A 12,323-nucleotide genomic window follows, 5' to 3' on the forward strand; every position below is an offset into this window, starting at 1 on the left:
ATCAATGCCGATAACAGGCAAAAATCGTCGGTATCCTCGATTCCCGGGGTGAATGAAGTGTCTGTAGACATAATTAAGCTTATGCGGAATCCCCAGTCCTGCTACCACCTAGCCAATTTTTATTTACACGTATATAGGAAAATTTGAAATTTATTTTAAGAAAAAAAAACACACTAGATCATTAGCGGAATACATTCGATAACAATAGGATGAATTACTTTCCGCGGAGACGGGTAGCCGCGCCGTCTAATGGCACCTTGCCACTGTTCGCGCCCCCGTCGGAGGTTCGGGTTCTTCCTCGGTCATGGGTGTGTGTCTTGTCCTTACCGCAAGTTAGTTTAAGTTAATGAGAGTGTAAGCCTAGGGACCGATGACCTCAGCAGTTTGGTTCCGTAGAAACTTACTACAAATTTCCAATTAGTTTCACAACACATAACAGAGAATGTTCCATAACGTACCAAGAATTCAAGAACTCGAGTCATTGTCGTTGCTTGGAAAAAGGTGACCTGACCGAATCATGAATAACAAGGAAGTGGAAAGAATGTAATATGCCGAACGAATATATAAAAAGAATCCTCGCTAAAATCTAAGCGCCTCGTGGATATCAGAAACATTTCAGGAGGAACCTAATTCGAGGAAAAAGCAAAGGTTACTCAGTTTTGCGGGATACTTGCTGACACATCTATGACTTAGCATTAATTGTAATTATGCGGTTGGTTGTTCTCCCTCTTAACATATCGTGGACCACAAGAGGCAAGAGAAAGTTGTGCTCGTCACCTGTACATAAAGCCTTTAATGTGGACTATCGTGAGATATTGATTTTTGTGTTGGGTTTTAGAAGCGGATATGGGAGAACCATACCACCAGTTATCTAGATAAATCAAGGACGAACGATTTTTAATATTTTTTCATGCTGGAAGGCCCTCTTAAAATGGTTAGAGAAAGTAACTGTTCCACAGAACGGAAGTACAGCCTCTCCAGAACAATGACATTTATTCATCGATTTTTAATATGGCGCGAGGAGCAAACGCACTGTAAGTTACGCAGTGAGAGTACAGTTTAACAAGCTGATTGAGAATAATTATTCTGGGAACCACTTGAGAAAGAAAAAGTACCCCTCTCCGTAGATGAACATCCATTCGAGTCCATATGGCCAAGTTAGTTGTTAAGATTTGACAGGTGATTATCGTGTTTCCACTGTTATCTGTAGTCTGTTGAAAGCTCAAGTTAAATTCAAATAACCGGAACAGATCTATGAAGTAGCCCCGTTGCGTGATTCATGCTTTCGTGAGACGCAGTTTCTTCGCGTGTCTGCAAATACCCGTATCCCAACAATCGGAAGTGCCGGCGCGTTCAGAGAGGTTGAGCGAGCATCCGCTAGGGGCGCTGCGAGCAGCCGGCGCGCCGCAGCCTGCGCGTGGGGCGTGGAGCAACAGTGGCCACTCAAGAGTCAGTTTTGCTTCAGACGCGGTAGCGACAGCAACCGGCTATCGCGATGCTGGTGACGGAACCGAAGACGCCGCAGCTCCTGCTGGACTCCCCAACACTGGCGCGCGTCGAACGAGCGCGCATGCGTCAGGAAGGCACCGCAACGCGTTCCGCATGCTGCCAGGTATTTCTCACAAACATTTAACGCTTCTTTCTTCAATGCTATAATTAATTACACGAAATGGAAATCTTAGTCGAATGTATTGACTGGCTGTTGGAACGTTGTTAATCTGTACGATGATACAAATTCGACGATGGTTGTATAATACTAGTTGGATTTTCGACAGTTATGTAGCAGGGCCTTTATAAATCTCTTGGTGAAAAATTTTTTTCTGTGCAAGTTTGCACTAACAGTATTTCTACATATTCTGTGACTACATATTTTGTATTTATGACTGAGGAATACCAGCAAATAGCGAGAGCATTTGTTTACGCTAGGAAATACAGTGTGCATAACGCGTAATTGTTGGCGCTGTTTTGTGAACGTTTGTATTTGTAGCTATTTCCAGCGTTAGCGTACTGTCACATTCCGTTCGCTATTCGGAAAGTTTTGAGTAAACTGTTCCAAGGTGGTGACTCAGTGTACTTTTTTTTTCGGGAAATGGAAACGGTAAATTTTACTTATTCTTAGGATTTCATGTTTCTCAGATCGACAGAGACGGAAAAACGAAACACAATTTCCCATATTATTTGTATATTTTCAAATTTGTTGCACGCCTCCCATATAACGGTGTTACTAATGGATACCATTCATAAGTATTACTAAACTGTGTAAGGATTAGTAAATTGCCCATTTGGATGCGTTATGAATGATAATTTCATACCGAGCCAATAAATTACTCAAGGACTTATTTTATCAGTATTCCAAAATTATACGACGTCGGTGTAGTTTCTCTACAAATGTCTTTTTAAATCTGCTAAATATACAACACCATCTTTCAAGAATGACAATGAAAGCTGGCCTGCTAGCTGGCAATCTCATCATCTACTCTTGGCTGCAACATCTTCCTGGTTGTTGCCGTTTGCGGATACATTTTTCAACGGGGTCGGCACAATGAATGTGTATCAGGAATGTGCCATTCCAGTGATGTTCGAGTTTCTAACTTGCTCGGTTATAATACGCATAGAAGGTATGTTTCATCCTTGTATGAGCACTTGTTTCTTGTGTTACAGCGAATATATAGCACTTAAACTTTACAATTTATGCAAAGAGCAGCCGATGAGACCTGCATGAAGACAGAGAGGTCTAAAATCGTGAAACAGCCCTCATTCTTAATGTTCTCCTTGTTTCAATTTGTTATGATATTGTTTTACTTAAATTCATTGTGCAATAACGAAAAAATGTGTAGCGTAATTCTCCGGCTTGAGCAAATCGCATCCACGATGTCATATAATATTTGTTTCTATCATGAGGACCGTTTTCGAGCTGTCGCTCCACCTGAGCACATACTTTAAACCAATATTATTTTCTGAGTCCACATCGTTTTCTAAATTCTGACTTCACTTCATATTTTCCAAGAATAGTAAGTCAGGTTATTTTCGAGCTTGGATAGTCTTTGGTTATATGGAGTTACTTGTTTCCGCGCTGGATGAACTGACATTCCTTCTACATTTTTGAACTTTTCATCTTTATGCTGGCAGCGACGCTACGCTTCTCGCAGGAACAGGACTGAACCCATTGCGGAATCAAATCCTGTACCGAGTACTGACAAGTCACTGCTTGTAATAAGCTGACTTTAACAGAATGCGTTCCTCGTGCTAGAAATAAGTAACTGACTCCGTAAGATGATTTTATTTTTAACAATCAATATGGAAGCGATCATACTCGTAACTTCTGTATTGATGGCTGCAGGCACGTGAGTACAATTGTCGACAACAGTCTGTACCACGGCGACAAAGTACCGCGGCTTCGTTTCAGAGAAGTCGGCCTTTTTGACACCAGACTTCCCGCCTTAACTATTCTGTGGGTGCCTGGAGGCGGCTGGCGAGGAATGTGGGGTGTGTTAATAGCAGAGCCCTTCCCGGCCCCCGGGCAAGCTACCTGTTGCCGACTCCCTTCCCGCGCCGGTAGCGGACGCTAACCACCGTTCATCTAGTGCCTGTCATAATACAGCAGATATCGAGATTTTCACTGTTTAGGAGGTATTATAGGCCTTGGTTATGCCTTGGCACTCAATTCTAAGCTCCAAGATTCTGTGCAAGTGTGTCCGATTCACAAATCGCAGGAATGGACTAACAGTCGGTATCTGTATACTCTATGTCGTATACATACACGTTTTCGCCGCTTTCACTTCTCGTACTTTGACATAGTCATTGTATTTGCTATACAGGCTACATAATTTTGTGCGTTGTAACAGTCATCCCAGAAGCGACCGTATTCGTAACTACTAGATGGCTGCAGCCAAGTGTTTTTCTCTGCCTCTTGCTTCGAAAAACGCCGTAAGATGTAATAAAAAGAGTAGTCGGTGATGTATTGCATTATTCCAAGATATGTTACCGTGGATCACACGTATAGTCAATTTTTACACTTTCAGTCTGTTAGCTTGAGGCCTGATGAAGCGCAACCTAGGTCCAAATATAGTGGCGGTGGTAGCACGTCAAAAGATGCACATGTGCGATCGGAACAGAAATCCGCTGTATAGTATATTTTAGTAGAAACCAGAATCTAGTGGAATCCCTTTTCACTGAGCAACGCTGAGGTTACGTACAGGTCAGGTGGCTTGGTAGGTAAAGTTACGACCTTTCTCTACCTGTAAGCACAATGGACTCGCATTCGGGAGGACGACGGTTCAATCCCGCGTCCGGCCATCCTGATTTAGGTTTTCCGTGATTTCCCTAAATCACTCCAGGCAAATGCCGGGATGGTTCCTTTCAAAGGGCACGGCCGACTTCCTTCTCCGTCCTTCCCTAACCCGATGAGGCCGATGACCTCGCTGTTTGGTCTCTTCCCCCAAACCAACCAACCTCTACCTGTAACTTGGTCTGAACACAGCATTAGTTCACTAGATATGGTCGTAATGACAGTGGTGAGCCGTTATCTTCTTCTGATCTTTCCACTTGATTACTAGGGAATTCACACTTCAGCGTTTGAACCAACTTAACGGCTCTTCAAGGGTTCCTAGAATTTAACGCTGACTCCTCAGGACGATGCAACTCTCCATTTTTCACTTTAACAAACCGGCGCGAAGGGGAACACCACTGATAATTCGTAAGGAAGAAATCTAAGGACCGACAAGGGAATTAGCACGTAATCACCGATCACCCATACATTAAATGAAGGCTTCTTCCCCTTCTATTCAAGTATGAGGCACTGGAACAGTAACTTGTTATAAATCGCTATACGAGACGTTATCATCCAAATTTTATCCTTAGAGCTTCGTCGGGTGTTGAAGAATATTGTTTTCGTCCTGAAAATAGTTTCTTGGAATTTCCTAATAAATTTCCGGAAGATGTTCGGCGTCTTTCTCTGAGTGCTGGTTCTTGCTCCAGTTGGACAGCTGCTGGAACCATTAGCGCAGTCTTGCTTTCATACACGCTACGACCCCTGTCAGTCTAACCAGGTATTCCACGCACGCACACACACACACACACACACACACACACACACACACACACACACTTGGGCAGTTTTCGATGTAGGATGTGAGACTTATCAGCTGACTCTGTAGTGTCGACGTAGCCTACTAAGAAATCTCTACGCACTACGTATAGTTGTTCCTGAAGTCACATACAGAAGCGGGTGGATGGAAAGGCAGAAGAGCTAGTACAGCACTGCCCCGGAAGATGCGATGATGATGAAAATGTCCGTTGTTCAGACATTGAATCTATCTCTTTGCTGCTTGGGTTTTGTTGTCACGAGATTCTGGAAACACTTTTCGGGCCAGTTCTTCTTAACGTACGTGTATTACCTCGTTTTTTCTGAGTATATGGGAGGTAAGCCTCTTTCAAGTAGTCGATTTTGGCTCCCCAGGTTTATTTTCGCAATTCTTTATGCCCATTCTGCTACACGTACATTAAAGCTGTGTACCGGACCGTCACTCAGATCCACCTGGCTTTCATTTTAGAAATAATGCCTAGGTTTGTTGCTACGGCATTTCCCTCTGATATTCATTTTTCAATGTGCGCTAATCCAGCACAATATAGCAGAGAGATTCTGTGAATTTTGGGAAGTAGAGACAGATAGTGGTACATCTGAAGCTGTGAGGCAGAGAATATATAACTCAATCGTTAAGAATTAGGTGTTCCCTGTGAAAACCAGGGATTCTAACCCGATAACTGGTACGATCTGCAGGAAGTTGTTAACCACGAATAGAAAACTCAAACGAAAGGAGAAGGTGCGGCCTTTGGGTAAGAAGGAATTTATGTATTTAATGTCCATGTCTACTGGAAGACCCTCGATCAAAATGGATGGTAATGATTTCTCTCTTGAAACATTGTGAGAATTCGTGGACTTTAATTGAAAATGTTGCCGCATAGTTACTAGGGTGTTTAACAGCGTATATTGTCTGGTGAGTATCTGATGCAGCAGCTTGGAAAAAAAACTGTCAGTGTAGAAACTTAATTCAATAATGTTTTCGTAATGATCTGGATGTAGCCAGGAAGAGCAAGAATGACGGCTTGATCCGAAGCTATCGAGTACGGTTGTTTAATTTCTTAGAACGCTGAATCAGTGTAGTGTTAGTCGCTAACGTGATAACAGTTTATGCTCTCCCTGCAGTTGGCGTGATTCACCAGCTAGCTCTTTCCAGTATGTAGCTACACCGTTGCTGGCGCTATTTCCGTCTTTCACGTATCAGTTTTGAGAAATACACCTTCAGTTTGATAAACTATAGGCAGTCAACTATTTTCAAAGCACAGTGGTCGCTTGTGGAGATCTCTCCAGGAGCTCCATCCAGTTTGTAGTTCCTATCGATTGGTCGCATGGGCAACTAAATACATCGCAGTTTTTAGTTTCGCTACAACAGAATGGGCGCTTTTATTGTCAAAGCTGATCTTCATCTCATTTGGTCATTAGTAACGAGAATCATTACACAATTAAATGAATACACGTGATGCCCGACACATGAGCCCATATCTTTTCGATTTGTCGCATACGGTTCAGGTTTGCGACAGATCGCATGTGCCATATCCTTGGCGAAAACTGCTCTTCCTTCCTGTGCAAACGCGACGCTTATACGCAGCCGCGGTGTTCGGCGGATATATTCTGTAACGTCTGTCATCAGCGCGTTTGGTTCATTCAGTATCTTTTAATTTGTCTCTGTAAAGTTGTGCCACAAAACTTTGGTGTTTTATTCTCTAAAGTAGGGTCGATTGCAGGATTGTATGGCTGCAGTTTCGCTGCTTTTCTTTTTTTCTGCTGTAACCATATTCAACTGGCTATAGGTTGCCGTAGTTATGAAAGGGACAGAAAACAAAATAAGTCTGCATCAAACCAATATTTGTACTAAAGTCCGTAACAACAGATTTGCGATATTTTTTCCTTAATGTTTCACTGCATTGTTGTCAAATTACTAATTTTCATTAAGGAGTATGTCACCTATTCGAATAGATTTCTGGACTGCAGCCGGTCGTCGTAAACGTCACTCCACGGTATTTCAACTGGACACTGGCCAGTCATCCTCAGGTGAGCCATGGAAGACGGACGGCTGAAATCTTCGATGGCTCACCTGAAGAGGACTGGCAGGTGTCCAGTTGAAATACCGTGGTATGAAGTTTACGACGACCGGCAGCAATCCAGTAATCTTTTCGAAGATTCAGTTCGCCGGGAAAATTTTAAATTTCAAAGTGTGTCACCTCTCTCACATCTGATACCGTAATAAATTTTACGCACGGCAAACAATTAATTAAATTCTCAATATGTCAAGGCCTGGTTTTGTTGTCACCACAGCTGTTATTAAAACATTTAATGGTTTCAAAAATTTAACGAAAATAGATATGTGCTGAAAATCCCCATGCATGCTATCACCTCGCTGTTGAGGTACAGTTATGCGTCGATGGGAAGACGACCGACTGGAAGTGATGGACAACAAGCGCCATGTGGTAAAGCCCACAACTCGGCCGTGGCGAACTTCCTTCCAGCAATGTTGACGGTACGAGGTCCTTACTCTTCGCCGCATAGGCCACAGCCCTATGACGCATGGATTCTTACTCCGACGAGAGGACCCTCCAATGTATGATGCTCGTGGCGTGCAGATCACTATGCGCCACCTTTTGTTGGACAGCGTTTTATTTTACGACCAGTGGTCCGCGGCGGATTTGCTGACGGATCTGCAATCTATTTCAGACGATAATCAAACGAATCTGGCTAGAGTTTTAAAGTTTTGTGAATTGTCCAACGTTTTTACGTTTAGGTTCAAATGGCTCTGAGTACTATGGGACTTAACATCTGAGGTCATCAGTCCCCTAGAACTTAGAACTACTTAAACCTAACTAACCTAAGGACATCACACACATCCATGCCCGAGGCAGGATTCGAACCTGCGACTGTAGCGGTCCCGCGGTTCCACACTGAAGCGCCTAGAACCGCTTGGCCACACCGGCCGGCTTTACGTTCAGGGAGAAGGTTTTAATTTGTTCACAGGGTAACTTGCTCGCCCATATTTGAAGTAAGTGGCCAACCAGTCACATTTTCCTGTGCATTCCTTTTAGCTCCTTTCTCGTTTTACTTGTGTTTTATTCTCATGTATAGCATCTTTAATTCTTTCTCTTTGCACGAGCTAGCCGCGCTCTCTAGGGCGCCTTGTCACGGTCCGCGCGGCTGCCCCCGTCGGAGGTTCGAGTCCTCCCTCGGGCATGGGTATGTGTGTGTGTGTGCCGCGCGGGATTAGCCGAGCGGTCTGCGGCGCTGCAGTCATGGACTGTGCAGGTGATCCCGGCGGAGGTTCGAGTCCTCCCTCGGGCATGGGTGTGTGCGTGTTTGTACTTAAGATAATTTAGGTTAAGTAGAGTGTAAGCTTAGGGACTGATGACCTTAGCAGTTAAGTCCCATAAGATTTCACAAACATTTGAACATTTGTGTGTGTGTGTGTGTGTGTGTGTTGTCCTTAGCGTAAGTTAGTTTAAGTAGTGTGTAAGCTTAGGGACCGATGGTCTCAGTAGTGTTCCCATAAGATCTTAGCACAAATTTCCAAAATTCTTTCTCGTTGTCTTAGCGTGTATGAGCACATTTTACTCATGTGTTTTCCACATTCGTTTCTTTTAATTTGCCGGCCGAAGTGGCCGTGCGGTTAAAGGCGCTGCAGTCTGGAACCGCAAGACCGCTACGGTCGCAGGTTCGAATCCTGCCTCGGGCATGGATGTTTGTGATGTCCTTAGGTTAGTTAGGTTTAACTAGTTCTAAGTTCTAGGGGACTAATGACCTCAGCAGTTGAGTCCCATAGTGCTCAGAGCCATTCTTTTAATTTGTGTTCAAATGGCTCTAAGCACTATGGGACTTAACATCTGAGGTCCCCTAAACTTAGAAGTACTTAAACCTAGCTAACCTAAAGACATCACACACATCCATGCCCGAGGCAGGATTCGAACCTGCGACCGTAGCAGCCGCGTGGTTCCGGACTGAAGCGCCTAGAACCGCTCAGTCACAGCGGCTGTCTTTTAATGGGTGTAAGGGGGCTGATAACCCCGTCGTTGAGCGCCCGTAACACACACCAAACACAAACAATCCACGCACACGCTCTCGCTTGTTTGGTAAATGCCGGTTCAACCAAATTCTTACAGTCAACGAACTTCTGTTTGTTGGTGTTACTGTCCCTTTCCACCCATTTGATTTTCACATTATTTCAGCATGTACAATCACCGGCAAAAAGACCATCTAATCCGTCATAGCTGAAGCTCATTTATTGCAGCCGCTTCTTGTTGCTGAAATGTTTAAAACAGATGTTCGCAATCTTATATCTGGTCCGTTGTATGTGTGAGCGGCAGTCAAATGAAAACCGGACACCAGCCAACGGGAACAAGGGATGATTCCGTTCCAACGTAATCACCACACGCGCTAAAATCTTTATCCCACTGGGGGAAGAGACGATAAATTTCTGTTTCGTAAAACGCTGTCGGCCGCTAACGGATCCACATCCGCACCCGCTCTTGCTCTTCCTCGTCCGACTGAAACCGACGACCAAGTACGTCTTTCGTCAGGTTGCTAAAGATGTGAAAACCACGCGGTGAAAGAGCCGGGATGTTTGCAGTGAATAGCAACCAAATCGCTGAACCGTAGCTTATGTCCGATTGACAGTGTGGGGGTGGGCGTTATCGTGGAACAGGATGGTTCCGCCGACAGCATTCCGACAGACCGAGGGTAAACGGCAAAGCGAACGGTGGACACATCCCACATCTCCCCCCGATAGAGAAATCCAAAGCTCTTCACATAAGTTTCGGTAAGGGCCTGATCTCTTTCTTCCACTGCACAGTCCCTTCTTCTCTTCCACTTCCTTGGGTGTGGAACCACAATCAGTGCGCAGCGTTCTGAAGTCACTTTGCATAAACCGCGACGCGTCCTAAAGTCAAAACGCCTAGGAATGTTGTCAGACGGAATCATCCTGTTTCAATATAAAGCCCACCCCGATACTCCCAATCGGACGAAGGCCACTCTTCAGCGTTTTGATTGGGAAACACTGCAACATCCCCCATACAGCCCGCAACTTTCACCGTGCGATTTTTACATGTCTGGCGACCTGAAGATAGACTTGCGTGGACCTTGGTTTCTTTTCGGCGAGGAAGTGCAAGAGTGGGTGCGGCTGTGGATTCGTCAGCGGCCGACCGCGTACTACGAGACAGGAATTGATCTACATCTACATACATACCCCGCAATCCACCATACGGTGCGTGGCGGAGGGTACCTCGTACCACAACTAGCATCTTCTCTCCCTGTTCAACTCCCAAACAGAACGAGCGAAAAATGACTGCCTATATGCCTCTGTACGAGCCCTAATCTCTCTTATCTTATCTTTGTGGTCTTTCCGCAAAATATAAGTTGACGGCAGTAAAATTGTGCTGCAGTCAGCCTGAAACGCTGGTTCTCTAAATTTCCTCAGTAGCGATTCACGGAAAGAAAACCTCCTTTCCTCTAGGGACTTCCACCCGAGTTCCTGAAGCATTTCCGTACCACTCGCGTGATGATCAAACCTACCAGTAACAAATCTAGCAGCCTGCCTCTGAATTGCTTCTATGTCCTCCCTCAATCCGACCTGATAGTGATCCCAAACACTCGAGCAGTACTCAAGAATAGGTCTCCTTTACAGATGAACCACATCTTTCCAAAATTCTACCAATGAACCGAAGACGACCATCCACCTTCCCCACAACTGCCATTACATGCTTGTCCCACCTCATATCACTCTGCAATGTTACGCCCAAATATTTAATCGACGTGACTGTGTCAAGCGCTACACTACTAATGGAGTATTCAAACATTTCGGGATTCTTTTTCCTATTCATCTGCATTAATTTACATTTATCTATGTTTAGAGTTAGCTGCCATTTTTTACACCAATCACAAATGCTGTCCGAGTCATCTTGTATCCTCCTGCAGTCACTCAACGACGAGACCTTCCCGTACACCACAGCATCATCAGCAAACAGCCGCACATTGCTATCCACCCTATCCAAAAGATCATTTATGTAGATAGGAAACAACAGCGGACCTACCACTGGGGCACTCCACATGATACCCTCACCTCCGATGAACACCCACCATCGAGGACAACGCACTGGGTTCTATTACTTAAGAAGTCTTCGAGCCATTCACATACTTGGGAACCAATCCCATATGATCGTCTCGCCTCGCAATGGAATAAATGTATTAATGCCTGTAGTGACTACTTTCGAATGGAACCATTCCCTGGTCCCGTTGTGGCGGGTGTTCGGTTTTCATTTAATTGTTCTTTATACTTAAAATTTAGGGAAAAACGATTGAAACACACGGTACAAGTGCTTTAACATTTAGCCATAAGTGGTTCACAATATGCGTGTGGGTCAGAAATGTCACCGCCCTTGAATCAAACTGAAGAATGTTTCGTCTGATGGCGTCGTTTTTATGAAGAAGACATTCTTTAGGATAGCTCTTCCCCGGAAGCGTATTTTATGCGGGAATGCGACTTCACGACTTTCTCGCGTGGGCGCAGTCAGAGGAGGCGGTGTCGTCTGGGAGGTCGAGGAGCGAATGAATGAATCAGCACGCAGTTGCGTCTCGCGTGACGTCGCCAGCTGACTCAAGCGGCGAGCCCATGACCCTCCCACTTACAGATGTCGGCGTTGATCAACGCGTCACTGACACCACGACACACTGCCGATGGCCCGCATCCCAGGCATCTCTTGTCAGGTCCAGCCGCTTGGCGCCGGTCGATGTCACCGTATCTCGTTCCTTTCCGACCAGCACCAGCACTCATGCAGACCAGAACTAGATGACAAACGTGTTTACCTCACTTTCTGTCTTCGATACCAAGAGAGGTGGTGCAGTTGTTAAGATCCCACATGCATCCTCAGGACGAGAGGCTAAAATTCCTAGTGGCGTTGTCCTGATGCTCACTATCTTAGACCGCGCGGGATTAGCCGAGCGGTCTGAGGCGCTGCAGTCATGGACAGTGCAGCTGGTCCCGGCGGAGGTTCGAGTCCTCCCTCGGGCATGGGGCATTTGTCCTTAGGATAATTTAGATTAAGTAATGTGTAAGCTTAGGGACTGATGACCTTAGCAGTTAAGTCCCGTAAGATTTCACACACATTTGAACATTTTTTTCACTATCTGATCAAATGTATCCGGACAACTACTAGTGGACATTAATATTCGGTGTGTCGACCCTTCGCCTTTAACGTCTTGAACTCTGGTGCGGATGCTATCAGTG

General features: G+C 45.0%; 1 protein-coding gene across 1 annotated transcript in view; it reads left to right on the forward strand.

Moving 5' to 3' along the window:
• The first annotated feature begins 1,470 nt into the window (after positions 1–1,470).
• Positions 1,471–12,323, forward strand: part of LOC124612881 — a 201,065-nt gene continuing 190,212 nt past the window's right edge. Inside the window, exon 1 of the mRNA XM_047141328.1 lies at positions 1,471–1,612. Within this exon, the coding sequence (XP_046997284.1) occupies positions 1,496–1,612 (117 nt within the window). The 5' untranslated portion in view covers positions 1,471–1,495. The remainder of the gene's footprint in view (positions 1,613–12,323) is intronic.

Source organism: Schistocerca americana, chromosome 4 (genome assembly GCF_021461395.2).
Source record: "Schistocerca americana isolate TAMUIC-IGC-003095 chromosome 4, iqSchAmer2.1, whole genome shotgun sequence".
Classification (NCBI taxonomy): domain Eukaryota; kingdom Metazoa; phylum Arthropoda; class Insecta; order Orthoptera; family Acrididae; genus Schistocerca; species Schistocerca americana.